Source organism: Rana temporaria, chromosome 2 (genome assembly GCF_905171775.1).
Source record: "Rana temporaria chromosome 2, aRanTem1.1, whole genome shotgun sequence".
Classification (NCBI taxonomy): domain Eukaryota; kingdom Metazoa; phylum Chordata; class Amphibia; order Anura; family Ranidae; genus Rana; species Rana temporaria.
This window is the reverse complement of record NC_053490.1, coordinates 220,651,091-220,666,973: the sequence shown is the minus strand read 5'-3', so window position 1 is coordinate 220,666,973 and position 15,883 is coordinate 220,651,091. Positions and strand designations below refer to the sequence as shown.

Here is a 15,883-nt window from a genome sequence, read left to right as displayed (position 1 = left end):
TTCTTTGCAAGAAAGAGCAGCCAACTTTGAGCCACTACAAGCTGTAGTGACAAGAAAGGGAAAGAAAAAAGCCCACACAAGAAAAGGGCGCACCGACCTAGTGCAATTACATTAAAAAAATTGCCTCTAGGACTGCTGGAAAGCTACAAAAGGTGCAATGAGACCAGATGCTGTCTGATGGCTATGCTGATGCATTTCGAGGGAGAACCCTCTACATACAGTAGGCTGCTCGGATTGGCTTTAAGAGTCAGAGAGGCGTGGGCTGATGATGTTACAGCCTCTGTATTCATGTATTCTTTGCATTCATTAATAGAATACATTGCTTGCCGTGATTGGCTCCAGCAAGAAGGAGAAAGAGAGAGATAGAGAGTTTTTTGTTGTTTAATACAGAATATAAACCATCCTCATTGATAACATGCCGGGGCGCACCCATGGGGGTGCGCAACGTGGCGATCGCAAGTGCAGCATGTCAGTCTGACACGCTGCATCTCCGATCGTGTTAGGAAGCCTCTGTCAGAGGCTTCTTACTACATGATCAGCAGTGACAAATCACAGCTGATCATCGCATGAACCAGGAAGTGCTGGTAAACCGCATCCCTTGGGCCACTCTGACTAAGAGCCAATCTGCGTTCTCCCTGCCAGATAGCGGCCTGTGCCGATAATCAGCACATTGATTATCAGCACAGCCCCCATCAAATGTACCAATAAGCTGCCAATCTGCACCCAATCAGTGCCCACGTCAGTGCCATTGCCTACATATCAGTGCCCCCCCCCCCCCAATTCTACATATCAGTGCCCATCAATGAAGGGGAAAACAACATTTTATAAAACCAAAAAAAATAAAAAAAATAAAAGTATTTTTAATCAAAAGATTTTTTTTTTTTTTAGTTTGTTTAGCAAAAAATAAAAATCCCAGGAGGTGATCAAATACCACCAAAAGAAAGCTCTATTTGTGGGAAGAAAATTATAAAAATGTAGTTTGGGTACAGTGTTGCATGACCGCGCAATTGTCATTCAAAGTGCAAAAGCACCTGGTATGAAGTGGTTAATCACAGAATGGCATCCACCTTTTACCACAGGATGGGTAACAAATCACATATAACGTGCAACATAAAACAGTTTAGTAGTATATAAATTAAAGGGGTTGTAAACGCTATTTTTTCACCTTAATGCATTCTATGCAGTAACCCCCCTTGGGAGAGCACTTCCCATAGAGGGGTTACCTGAAGTGGGGAGGAGCCAAGAGAGCCCCCGAGGGACCCTAGAAAACGGCATTCCGGGGCCACTCGGTAAAACGAGCTGAGACATGTTTGTCATTTAAAAAAAAAAAAATGAAAATCATTTTTAAACCTACAGTATCACTTTAAGAGTTGACCAATATTGTTTCAGGGCCAATATCAGCTATCGGTCTGAAAGGCAGACAAAACGTTTTTAATTTTTACACTATCCTTTTAATTAAATTTATTTTTAATTTGTATTACTTTTTTTGCAGTTCAAGATAGGAAGTACTACATTTGTAAAACTGAAGGTACAACATAAAATTACATAAAAACAGTATCCTTAACCCAAATACCTTAATATCTCTGCTGTGGAAATGTTTGAAAAGTGGGTCAATTGGCTCAGGTATGCTCCTCTTCTGTTTGATCACATCTAGCAGTGGTAATACTTTCTTCCAGTAGTGAATGCATCGGACCATATAATCCCTCTGATCATAGAAGGAATTCAAACTGCTCCCCTGAAGTAACAGAAACAAGTTATGGTGTGCAATGCAACCAGTTTTCTTGGTGCATGTAATGCATGCAATTATTCAGATATAATAGAAATACAAACAGACACTTACAGTAGTGCTAAGACTCCTTGACCAGTGTATGAGAAGGGCAGGCTGCAGACCATGCTTTTCCAGGGCTCGCAGTGTGTTAAGCTCATACTGTATCACAAGCCGAAGTTTAGCCGAAGATCCAGGCCTGCATTTAGAAATGAGTGACACTAAATGATATGCTTATTCTTCAAACAAAATATATATCTATCCACTAATCTCCCTGTAACGTATTTATGAGATAATTTTATACTGCACTTTTCTGCCTTTCAACTACTCTCTGCCTATGCATGCTGCCAACCCCAAAGTCTCCAATTCACCTTGGGAGAAAGCAAGAGAGAGGGAGGCTATGGACCATGGAGAACAAAATGTGGCCACCCTCTAACAGAAAGTCTAATCACAGTAGAGGGGGGGGGGGGGTGGAGGCATTTGGAGGCTGAGAGCAATAGCAGCTAGTTTGCGTTAAAATTAAACATTTTTTTTTTTAAACCTGGGTTTAGCATCACTAATATGCAGAAACGTTTGAGACACACACACACACACACACACACACACTACTTACTGGGCTGTTTTATGAATAAGGCTGTAGACAGCGTTCCACAATGACCCTTGTTTGTCTGTAAATAGCTGCTTGCATATGGGCATAGGTAAGCAACGAGGCTGATGGCAGTCAGTTGATGAATAATTATTTTGCAACTGAAGGTGACTTGTGTATATAACTGCTAGCAAAAATACCTAAAAAGGAAAGAAAATAGTTAGCTTTCTATGGATTAACTTGTCAAACCTGCTCATTGAGTAAGACAGACCCAATGTATATCTTGCCTGCCTACAGCAGGAACTACTCTACACTCTCCGACAGCTGACATTTCCACTACAGAGCCGTTTACAAAAAAAATAAAATCTCCAGCTTTAGATACATAAACAAAATCTATATAGGCCCTCTGGGATGCATATACATGGGCATTTTAGAAATCTAAAAACAGGTTTATTTCTGTATATAGCTTCATGCAGTCATGGTAAAAATACATAATTTCCTCAACATCAGAATTTTAAGCAAGAGTCTTGAACTGCACACAAAAAAACATACAAAAAAAAAAGTAAAAATCTCTTTATTCCAATAAAAGCAATATCATACAGCAAAAGTAGGTGAACAGTAACCAGCCGACGCGTTTCACACCATCTGGTGCTCAATCATTGCTATGATTAAAGCGGTTAACCCATTCCAATAACCCACCCCCCCCCAATTTTTTTTTTATAAAATTATATATCTGGTCCCTTAAAGTGGATGTAAACCCTCCATACACCCAGTGAAGTGAACAGCCTCAGATAATACACAGAGATTAACCAAATCTCACATACATAGGTTTTACATGTATATCTGCTGTGTTCACATTTATATAAAGTTTAGAAAGTTGAGATCATGTTAGGAGATTTTCTCTTCCTGGTTATTAACACAGAGTGTGATGTCTGGGCATACAGCCAAGATAGTGAAGATTGCTGATTGGAGGAAAGGCACACACACCCTCTCATCATAGGCAAACACTCAAAAAGTTTTTTTTAAATTGGGATATTATAGCAAAAAGCAAAACAGTGTCTCCCTGTAGGCGATCGCCTGGGACACACGACAGGTCCCAGGCGATCGCCTGTCCAATCAGGTAGCGCAGCGCCGCTCGCACAGTGAGTGCCCGGCCAGGTGCCCAGTTAGGATGGAGGCACCGGCGGAGGGGGAGGAGCGGAGCTAAGGGCGGTGAGTCGCTGGACAGTGGAGCAGGTAAGTATGTTTATTAAAAGCCAGCAGCTACACTTTTTGTAGCTGCTGACTTTTAATAAAAAAAAAAAAAAAAAACTGGAACTCCGCTTTAAGGCTTTAGCTACTGACTGAGCTAGTATGCTTGCCCTGAAAAGTCAAAACTTCCTAATCTGCATGTTTGTTCCAAGTAATAAAGACACAAAGTATTGAAGTTAGAGAGCAAGGATGACAGCCAGGAACCTTGCATTTGTAGAGTAAGCAGCAGCAATAGAAGCCTCGACTCTCCGAAAAACGTTTCTTTAAAAAGCTTTATGAATTACAGTTTAATCAAATCTGAAACCATTTAGCATCCAAAAACCATGAAACCTACCTCCAGATCAAGAATGCATATAGATTCTGGACTGTTGGATTCAAGCTTTGAAGTTTCATGAGGTACCCGAGGAAAAAGCTGCTTAAGCCACTTCCGAAGGTTTGACAATGAAAACATGAAGTGCCACTGCAGACCAAGCCAGGTTAAGTGCTGCAAATCTCCATTGTGCATACGAATGGCACCTATAAAAAAATAAAAAAAGTCAACATTTTCAATAAGGATTGAAGTGATGTAAAATGCATTTCCCAATTTTACATAAAGCATACAAAACCTCAAATAGTCTAGTAAATTGAATATGCAAACTTTAGCTGTAAGCACTAGTTCAGAATCTGCAGTGCATCATAGGATCGGGGCATTTTTTTCATATCCATTACAAGAACAAAAAAAAAACAAAAAAACAAACAGGACACAAATTAGATTTTCTTCATTGTACGCCACAGGACACCAAGCATCTTAACCATACGTTAGGGAAGTCCCAAAGCACTGAATATGAGGGGAGAGCAACAAGCCAACTGGCCCCAAACAAGTTAGAATCTTGTGTGGCCTGCAAAACGCCCACAAAAATGTAACAAGCATCCTCCAACACCCAGCTGGTAAAACTGAGTAAAGGTATGAACCAAAGACCGGTAGTAGCCTTACAAACATGGAGGTACTGAAACCTGTTGAGACTTTTTCTTTTGGGCCATAAAAATCCATCAAGGGCTGGTAGATTGATTGAAACTACGTGACCTTTCCTTGGGCATTTAGGAATTCAGGAAGCACAAAGAGGGAACCTGACTGACACGATATGCAGCAGTCAACTTCAGTAATACATGCTCTCACGAACCACATGAGCCTTGGACAGTTGAGATGGAAAGTATCACCCATCTTAGGCAGGAGGTCCCAAGATACAGAGGAGCCTCCGATTCGGTCATTCCTACCCTGCTGAAGGCTAGAAAGGTGACTTTGAAGATTTACAACTGGACTTGCAAGTTGTATTTTGACTTTCAAGTTAAGACTAGGGGGTTTTCGTCCATATACATTCAGACCAAAACTTTTTTTTTATTTTTTGTATTGCAGCCCGATACAGTTTAAATAAAAATTCTTATCTATACTTAGTACCCTATAATGACAAAGTGAAAACAGAGTTTTAGAAATGTTAGCAAATGTATGGGGGGAAAAAAAAAAAAATTCGGAAATATCACTTAAAAATAAGTGTTCAGACTCTATGCAACCAGACTTGAAATTTAGCTCATGTGACCAATTTAAAGACTCCCCTATAACTTAGGACCCTGGCTTCAAAGCCAAAGACTGTAAAGAAGGATGGAAGATCAAAACTTGCAGCAGTAGGTTGGGTTGGTCCGGATGGGATGACAAGTTCACAATGTTGGAGTAGCAAGTTCTCCTTGCCTAAGCCAGCACAATCAAAAATCCCAGAATTCCTGGCACTCAAATACTGCGAAGCAGACAATGTAGAAGCTGCAACAGCAGGAATGCATATACAGCCGTAGCCAAAAGTTTTAAGAATGACACAAATCTTAAAAATTATCACCAAGTCTGCTTCTTCATAGTTTAGATTTGTCATGGTATACTGAAGTATAATTACAAGCATTTCCCAAGCGTGAAAGGCTTTTGACAATTACATTAACCATTTTTGCTCCGGAAGTATTTGCCCCCTTGGTGACCAGGCCATTTTTTGCAATACGGCACTGCGTCTTCCAACATTGTACCAAACACAATTTAGGTTTTTTTCTTCCCCCAGATTTCTTTTGCTGGCATTTGCTCATCTCTGCGGTTTTATTTTTTTTTGCTACAAAAAATAAATTTTGCTATAAGTAAAAAAAAATTTCATCAACAGTTTAGGCCAATATGTATTATTCTACATAATTTTAGCAGGACTGCGACATTGCAGCAAACAGATCGGACACTTGACACATTTTTGGGAAAATATTACACACACACACACACACACACATATATATATAAATTAATATAAAATGTCGATCGTTGCAATTTTTTATGTCACACAGCAAATGCGCAGCAATTTTTCAAATGTTTTTCAAAAACACTTTTTTTTTTTTTTCATGAAAAAGACCCCACACTATTTACCCCAATTTGTTTTGTATAATGTGAAAGATGTTATACAGAGTAAAAGATATCAAACATGTCACGCTTTAAAATCGCGCACATTCATGGAGTGGTGCCAAACTAAAAATCTCCATAGGAGACGCTTGAATTTTTAAATTTTTTTTACACAGGTTACCACTTTAGAGTTACAGGAGGTCTAGCGCCAGAAATATTGCTCTCGCTCCAACGATACCCCATGAGTGTGGTTTGAACGCCGCTTACAGATTTGTACATGTCCGCTTCCGTGTGCAAGCACGAGGGGATGGGGGTGCTTTAAAATAAATAAATAAAATAAATAAATATTATATATAATATATATTTATTTTATTTATTTATTTATTATATATATATATATATATATATATATATATAAAATGTATTATGTTTACAATTTTTTTGATCACTTTTATTCCTATTACAAGGAATGTGAACACCCCTTGTAATAGGAATAGGGCATTCCAGATCCTCTTTACGAAGAGATCTGAGGTCTATAAATCCCCACATTTCTCCTCTATGCTGGAAAGAAAAAAGGCAATGTTTACATCTGCCAGATCCCAAAGTGACATGACAGTTTTCGGCCTCCAGGGTTCAGAGATGGCCGGGGACCACCTGGTCTACGGCTAGCTCTATATAGGGTAAACCTCCCCCGCCGCCTTTAAAAGCCATAAAGAGGCTCAAAAAAATATCTATGATGGCTTTTACAATGTAGGGAATCGCTGGTGCAAAGTAAATGACATCTACCTGGGGGGGGGGGGGGTAGAATGCACTGACAAAAATAAATGGTAATAATTTCCCAGCCAACGGATCAAAAAAAAAGAAAAAAAACAAAAAAAAAAACTCATGGGTTGGATCAGAATCACAGATAGGAACAGGAACATTTTTTAAAAATAAGTCGTAACGTGGCTCAAGCGCTTTCAGCATGTGTTTAAAGCACTCGTTTTGCACAACCGAATACAGCCCCATGTCTGCGCCTATAAGCAAACCGATAGCGTTTGTGATGGCTTTAGCCTGGTCTGATTGTGCAACAAGGGGCTGCTTTAATTCCACGGTGATAAGCGGTTGTTGAGCAGTTTTCGTTTTCACTCCTGTAAGTGAAACACCGGGGTGATGTCGCTTCAAATGCGTGGCCATGCTTAATGCGTTTCCACTGTCATATGGCTTTCTTGTGCAACAGTGCCTACACACCGTTCACAGTTATACCCACTAACCTCTTTCCTTCATCATTATATTTGACAGGGAAGCCAAAATGCTCAGGGGACACAGGGGATACAGGGGATTTAAATGATTCCGGGGGCGTTCAAGCTTCTCTGTTCCTCCGTTAGCCATGACTACGCTGTGTGTGGACTGCACATGCGCACAACTTTTTTTTTTCAGAAATCAATCCGCGGATAACGTGTGCGCCATTCGGATCAATATCTTTGGTTCGGATCAATGACGATCCGTTGCACCACCAATTCCTGTTGAAGGATAACCCCAAGGGGATCCAATCGTCACCCATCATTTGGGACAAAGCCACTCCCCAGCTGGGGGGGGATCACTACCCTGGACCTGTATAACACCCTACCAGTCGGCAAGGCAATAGATGAATAGAGTCACATTCTAAAGGCCATAAAGTGCAGGATCTGGGTACCATTCCTCAAAGGCACAGAAAAGGGATCCAGAAAAGCCAGTCTCCTAATCTAAGATGGAACTGTTGAAAAGCTATGTTTTTGTGTAGAGAGACTGTGCAGACATGACCATTAGGCCCATTGCATACAACTAATGTTTTAATACACCCAGGAGGGATAGGTATAGTGTCCAGCACCACTGCAGCATCCTGTCTATGGGAGGCTGTGCCTAAACATATTTTTTTTTGTTATAGTGTTCAGCCCCATCAAGCCACAGCCTGCCATAGGTCTAAACAGGCTACAGCAGCAGGGCTGGACGCTGCAGCTGTCCCTCCTGCAGGCAATGTCATGGGGCGATGCACTGCAGCTAGACAGCCCCATGTGCAAGGGGCCTTAATGTGGGGCACTTTCACTAGCAGTAAAAAGGGTCACTGGTTCGAATCCCAACCACAGCACTACCTGCCTGGAGTTTGCATGTTCTCCCTGTGCGGGTTTCCTCCGGGTACTCCCGTTTCCTCCGACACTCCAAAGACATGCTGGTAGGAGCGCTCCGGAGCCTCGGCCGTAAGAAAGTCCCCGGCTTCGGCCTAGCTCCGGCCATCTTGCTCCACCCCAGTGGAGACCGTGTGCTTGCCAGTGCACAGCGCGACACTCCTCGCCTCAGCGCGCTGACTACAGACCTCGGACCACCGACTGCAGGCATGTGGAGACAGTGTCTGAGATCTGCACCTTCTGGTAGGAGATAGACTGTCTGTCCTGGGGAGCATGGCTGTCTGTACTTAGCGGAGGAGGGGGGACACCTGTGACACCAGAGTGGAGTGGAGGACCCCCCGGTGACACCAGAGTGGAGTGGAGGACCCCCCGGTGACACCAGAGTGGAGTGGAGGACCCCCCGGTGACACCAGAGTGGAGTGGAGGACCCCCCGGTGACACCAGAGTGGAGTGGAGGACCCCCCGGTGACACCAGAGTGGAGTGGAGGACCCCCCGGTGACACCAGAGTGGAGTGGAGGACCCCCCGGTGACACCAGAGTGGAGTGGAGGACCCCCCGGTGACACCAGAGTGGAGTGGAGGACCCCCCGGTGACACCAGAGTGGAGTGGAGGACCCCCCGGTGACACCAGAGTGGAGTGGAGGACCCCCCGGTGACACCAGAGTGGAGTGGAGGACCCCCCGGTGACACCAGAGTGGAGTGGAGGACCCCAGTGACACCAGAGTGGAGTGGAGGACCCCAGTGACACCAGAGTGGAGTGGAGGACCCCAGTGACACCAGAGTGGAGTGGAGGACCCCAGTGACACCAGAGTGGAGTGGAGGGAGGACCCCAGTGACACCAGAGTGGAGTGGAGGGAGGACCCCAGTGACACCAGAGGGGACACCAGTGATACTAGAGTTATGATGGTGATTAGGGGGCAAGCGGACATCTTGTTACACCCAACAGAGTTTTAGATTTCACAGTTATTTTCAAACACAAAACGGAGCTTAAATACAGAATATGTAAATCTGACGGACTGTTTACATGTTACATTTTAAAATCCGCAGCAAACCTTACATGCTTGCTAATGTGACAGAACATCTCTGATATTAATATTTAACTTAATGTGAAAATCAGAGATGTTCTGTCACATTAGCAAGCATGTAAGGTTTGCTGCGGATTTTAAAATGTAACATGTAAACAGTCCGTCAGATTTACATATTCTGTATTTAAGCTCCGTTTTGTGTTGAAAATAACTGAAATCTAAAACTCTGTTGGGTGTAACAAGATTAGTCTTTTTTTAATTTTTGCTGATCCGAAAAATGATCCGATCCGCGACTCCTGATCCGAGAGTTTTCTGATCCGTTGCACCCTTACATGCTGGTAGGTTAAATGTCTAAATTGGCCTTAGTATATGCGAGTTAAAAACCTTAGATTGTAAGCTCCTGGAGGGTAGAGACTGATGTGAATGTACAATGTATATGTAAAGCACTGCGCAAATTGACGGCGCGATACAAGTACCTGAAGAAATAATAATAAACAGTACGTTAGCACGTCGATTCTCCTTTAAATGAGGAAAGATCCGGAGCTGCTGGCTACGCCTGTGATGCCATTTGCTGACCACCGATACTGCTATGTGAGACTTTACCATTCATCCTATGCGCATTTCGACCATTTAGAATGTTATGGTCATGGCTTTACGGTAAGCAGCTTGTGATCTCTTTCCTACACGAGGTGGGTTAACTCAAAAGCCTTTCGGGTTTCCAACTTGGGATACAAGGTGTGTGTAAAAATCTATCGCCTATTGGACTTTCATATTCTATGAAATGAAAAATAAAAAAAAATTCCCACATTTTGACATAGCACCATTTATGGCCATCAACTTTACATTGTTTGTTGTATATTCACTTGTATTATTTTCTTCTATGTCCATCTAACACACAATTCACACGTATATAATCTTGGTGGGTTTTTTTAAATGTGTATTTTGCATTGTTTTCTTGCAAGTTATATAGTCACACTCACACATGTTGGATTCTGCTCTACCTTAGATTTGCTAAATTCCATGGAAATCTTTTTGGTTTACTGAGACAACAGGTTAGCCGTTAGTTCGCCTCTTATACATCTCATAGGGTAGTGAGCAGCTTAGTCAAATTAAGGCGGAAAATAGAAGAAACCGACAATCACCTTAACAGTGGAAATGTGAAATGAAACCTTACCATGATCATATCGATGTAGTTCGTTCAGATCTGGGATCTGACAGCTTATGTTGGTTATGGTATCTGTACCCAGAAAAGAAGCATCCATTGACAGATCATTGTCATACAACATTTGCAGCAAACTACTTTGACCTTTAAGGTTAGCAAAAGTTTCCACAACATCTTTGAGAAAATTATCCTTTCCATGGCTTAGACTCAAGAGCAAGTGTCCTGTTAAAGTAAAAGGTAAATAAAAATAAATAAAAGTTGAGCATATTCCACCTTAAAACATTTTTATTAATTAATTTACACGCTCACACCAAAAACTGATACATTTCAAATGATTAAAAAAAAAGGGGGGGGGGGTTTAAAAGTACATATTATGTACAAGGTTTACAGAAAAGTCAATTGACTCCCACAGCTGTAATACTCACGTTTTCACAGCTCTAGGCCCGATGTGTGGGAATGGGGGGGGGGGGGGCACGTGTATAGAAGTGCTGCTGTGTCAGTCAATTAAAAAAAACAAAAAAACAAAACAAAAAAAACCTGTGTGCACCCAGATCGCTTACACCAGTGGTCACCAAACTGCAGCCCAGGAGCCAGATATGGCCACAGCCTAGCCCCAAAGGAAATGCATAGCTAGAGAAAGGTAAAGTAAAGTTTTCCTGCCTTCTTTTTAGAAGCTTTAAAATCAGATAGAAAAGAAATAGGTCAGAATATTTTTTTTTTTTATTATTCTTAGTCGATTCATGATTTAAAAAATAAAAAAAAGCCAAGCAAATACCATTATATTACCAATTCTTCAAATATGAAAAATCTATATTACCTGACTGGCTTTGTCGATCACACGCCAAACCTTCAAGAATATTTTGTGAATTTTCATCTCTTTTAACCGGTTTATTCCATGACACCTAAAAACATTTTAAAAAGGTAAATATGCTTATTCAAAAAGCAGAGAAAGAAAAAAAAAAAAAAAAAAAAAAAAAAAAAAAAACCACACACCCCACACACACTTTATTTATATTTTGACACTGGCACAATTTTGCATACTTTTGGCTCTATATGCCACCAGAATAAAATCAAAATGAAACAATCCAAATGAATTTGAAGTGCAGACTTTCAGCTTTAATTCAAGGGGTTGAACATAAATATCAAATGCAAATTTTAGGAACTGCAACCATTTATACAGTGTCCCCCCCCCCCCATTTGCAGGGGCTAAAATGTAATTGAATTATTACAATCATAAATAAAATGTAATTTTTTTTATATTTTGTTGAGAATCCTTTACTGGCAATCACTGCCTGAAGTCTGGAACCCATGGAAATTACCAAAGACTGGGATTCCTCCTTTCTGATGCTTTGCCAGACTAACCGCAGCTGTCTTCAGTTGTTCTTTATGGGTCTGCCTTTAGTTTTGCTTTCAGCAAATGAAATGCATGCTAAATTGGGTTAAGATCAGGTGATTGACTCAGCCATTGCAGAATATTATACCTTTCTGTCAAAAGCTCCTGAATTGCTTTTGCAGTGTGTTTTGGATCATTATCCATCTGTATTGTGAAGCGCTGTCCAATCAACTTTGCTGCATTTGGGTGAATCTGGGCCGACAGTAGATCTCTAAACACTACAGAATTCATTTGACCACAATACCACACTTTTAATCAACTGCAGACCTTTCATCTGCTTAATTGATGAAGAAAAAAAAAAGGAGTAGCCCACACCTGGCCACAAAAAAGTTTTTTATTTAATTATCCAATGACTTGATCCCTTTAAAAAAATAAAAATAAGTAGAGGGGATGGAGCTATAATTCCTAAACCCTTTCTCCGATTTGGATGTACATACCCTCGAATTAAACCGGAGAGTGCGCACTTTCAACCCATATACATTATATAACGATAGCTTGAATATGTTTTGGTAAACACCTGAAAAATAAAATTGTGCCCTTGTGCAAATATACATGGACCCAATATATATATATTTTATGTTGTGACAATACATTCTTTATATTTAGTACCTGGAAAGCCAAAAGATAACATAGTGCAGCTGGTTCCAAAGATGCCTTCCACTGAACTTCACTGTGCTGAGCCATTTTCAGTAACTGAGTTGCAGCATGCATGTAGTAGTGACCCCGCATTTCAGCAAATGTAATCGACAAGTCATCTGTGCCATCTGCATGGGGCTTCAGGGACCAGAGTGCTTGATCGAAACTGATACGAGAGAATGACAACATTTTATATAAATTTTCATGATCTTGCTTTATTTTATTTTGTACATTGCATAAATGTTGTAATTCACAGTGATTAGCACCTATAACTGCTAGCCAGATTTTAGGCTGGGTTCACACTATACTACACGACAGTAGTACGACTTTCATCCTACTTTGCTCTGCGACATCGGTCCTACATCCATCCGACTTTCATGAACAGGATACTACCTTGATACGAGTTTGTCATAGTCTGACTTGTTCTTTGACCAATCAAAACAATCCCAGAGTGAGATAAAATTCCTTTTACTGCTGCTGTAATCACAATGTTGGATGTCAAAAGTCAGATGGTAAGGACAAGGGTCCTACTTTGATCCTACTTCAGCCCATTGAATATCATTGAAGTCGGATCAAAGTCGGACCAAAGTAGTACAGGGAGCATTTTCAAAGTCGGACCGACTTGTGTCGGACCAGTTAAGCAGGCTCCCATAGGGAAACATTGATTTTCACACATCATGCGACATGAGCTCCCAATGTCGGAGCGTTTGTCGGACCAGTGTGAACCAGGCCTAAATCACTTTAAGGGCTTGTTCAGATGGAAAGTGGGCACTTGGCACTACCTATTTTAGGAGAAAAAAAACCGCAGTAAGCGTTTATCGATTGTGCAAAAAATTTATAGCGTTTACAAAATAGGGGATAGTTTTTATGGCATTTTTATTCATTTTTTTTTTTTTACTAGTAATGGCGGCACTCAGTGATTTTTTTTAGTGACTGCGACATTATGGCGGACACTTGGCACATTTTTGGGACCATTGTCATCTTCACAGGGAAAAGTGCTTTAAAAATGCACGGATTACTGTGAAAATGACAATGGCAGTGAAGGGGTTAACCACTAGGGGCGCTAAAGGGTTTAGCGTGCCCTAAGGGAGCGATTCTTACTGTAGGGGGGCGTGGCTGTAGGTGTGACGTCACTATATTAGGGAACAGACTCATTTTTCAGCTCCTGTGACCGATTGTGGGACACCGGCAGCGATCGGGTCCATGAGCTTCGGACCGGGTCGCAAGCGCTCCGGCGCGCTCACCACCCCACGGCTGGGCTCTTAAAGGCAACGTACAGGTACGTGCCTGTGCCCAGACGTGCCCTTCTGCCGACGTATATCGGCGTGAAGGGGTCCTTAAGTGGTTAAACTACCCGCCGTCCACGCAAATATTAAAGCGGTGGTATACCTGCAAATAAGATTACTATTTTTTTCACCTGAAAGGCAAAAGACATTATGAGCTAGTATGCACCGCATACTAGCTCATTATGAAATACTTACTATAAAAAAAGAGGTGTAGGGAACTTACCTGGTCCACGCCGAGCGAGATATCATCTTGCCTGGGCGTGTCTTCTGGGTATTGCCGCTCCATGCGCGCGAGAGACTTCAAACCGGCAAGGGCCAGCGGCTGCCGACCCTTTAGCCGAGGATCCCCGCTACGCATGCGCCGCTGCAATTGCAGCGGCGCATTGCGGGGGGGAATATCTCCTAAACCGTACAGGTTTAGGAGATATTCTTTATACCTACAGGTAAGCCTTATTATAGGCTTACCTGTAGGTAAAAGTAAAAAAAAAAAAAAAAATACAAGTATACAACCACTTTAATGCAAGTCAAGAATAGTGGGCAGTCATCAGTACACCATTGGACAAATTTGTTATAGCACCAACATCTTTATTAGAAAATATTGAACAAACAGGATATGGGATTTTAAAGGTGCTAGAGATAGTCAATACAACAAATTATAAATAGAAAATATTTTAATAACAGCAATTAAAAAACTGAAGTACTATTCATTGACTGTTACAGACATACATCTAATACCCAACATGCAACAGTGATAGATTGTATACAGTTGAAAGTAGCGTCCATTTCTGTTTGACATTTTGCCGTTAAGGCTTTATCAGGACTGGACGCAAAGGGATACTTTAAATCATTTTTCAAATTCAGCAATCCAGCTTTAGATGTAAGGAAAAGAGGTTTCTGATTAGTATGGTTGTTTCTCCCCCCCCCCCCCCTCCCCTATGGGAACTTTTGGCAAATTTTGAATTGAGCTGAACGATATGCACACACAGAGACCAGGAGAGGATTGGTTCCATTGTAGTGACCTCCGTATCTCTATGAGGTAGGGAGCTCATGAGAAAGATTGCATTCTATCTATATCTCCCTGCGTTTTTTTTTTTTTTCCTCCCCTTCTCCCTTTTTTTCACATGCATGCCTTACCAATATTTGCAATGTATATTTTTGACGCAAAATAATAATGCACATTTATGTGTATTGTTTTTTTTTCCCTTACATCCAAAGCTGGATTTCTTTTGAAAAATTATTTAAAGTATCCCTTCGCGTCCAGTCCTGATAAAGCCTGAACGGCGAAACTGTCAATCAAAAATGGACGCTACTTTCAACTGTATACAATCCATCACTGTTACATGTTAGGCATTAGATGTATGCCTGTAACAGTCAATGAATAGTAAATCAGTTTTTTTAATTGCCGTTAATAAAATATTTTCCATTTATAATTTATGTTGTATTGACTATTATCTCTAGCACCTTTAAAATCCCATATCCTGTTCTATCAATATTTTCAAATATATACGCAAGTATCGCACGCATATGTAAATGCGTGCAATAATTCTTTAATGCAACTCTAATGCCGCGTACAGACAGTCGTTTTTTGCGATGGAAAAAAAAAAACGACGTTTTATGTGATGTAAAAAACGACGTTTTTGAAACTTCATTTTCAAAAACGACGTAGCATACAGACCATCGTTTTTTCACAATGCTCTAGCAAAGCGAGGTTACGTTTCACCACTTTTTTCCATTTATACTACGTTTTTTGCTACACACGGTCAATTTCTGTGAAACAAAAACGACGTTTTGAAAAACGACACAAAAAATTCGAGCATGTTCGAATTTTTTTTTGGTCGTTTTTTTGAAGACATAAAACGACGTTTTGCCCACACACGATCATTTTAAATGACGTTTTTTAAAACGTCTTTTTCATCACAAAAAACGACCGTCTGTACGCGGCATAAACTGGCAAGGATTTAACAAGTTGTCATCTACGGAGATTTTTACAGGTATCGCACCATTCTATGGGCTTACGCAGTTTATAAAGGAGTGACATGTTTAGTATCGATTTACTTGGCATTGCATCATTTACCAACAAAATTGGGTAGTATATCGTGTTTGTGTACACAAAAATTAAATTTTATCCCAAAAATTTGTGTTTAAAAAAAGTGATTGTAAAGCTTGGAGTATTTTTATTTATTTTTTTTAAACATGTCATACTTGCCTCCACTGTGCTGTTAGTTTGCACAGAGTGGCCCC

At 40.9% G+C, this 15,883-nt stretch overlaps 1 protein-coding gene across 1 annotated transcript in view; it reads right to left on the bottom strand.

Moving 5' to 3' along the window:
- Window positions 1–15,883, bottom strand: part of LOC120926499 (E3 SUMO-protein ligase RanBP2-like) — a 153,456-nt gene that overhangs the window by 110,009 nt on the left and 27,564 nt on the right. Inside the window, exons 7-13 of the mRNA XM_040336469.1 lie at window positions 12,330–12,522; window positions 11,145–11,229; window positions 10,340–10,549; window positions 3,937–4,118; window positions 2,379–2,551; window positions 1,841–1,964; window positions 1,574–1,735 (exon numbers count right to left, since the gene is read on the bottom strand). Of these exons, the coding sequence (XP_040192403.1) occupies window positions 1,574–1,735; window positions 1,841–1,964; window positions 2,379–2,551; window positions 3,937–4,118; window positions 10,340–10,549; window positions 11,145–11,229; window positions 12,330–12,522 (1,129 nt within the window). The remainder of the gene's footprint in view (window positions 1–1,573; window positions 1,736–1,840; window positions 1,965–2,378; window positions 2,552–3,936; window positions 4,119–10,339; window positions 10,550–11,144; window positions 11,230–12,329; window positions 12,523–15,883) is intronic.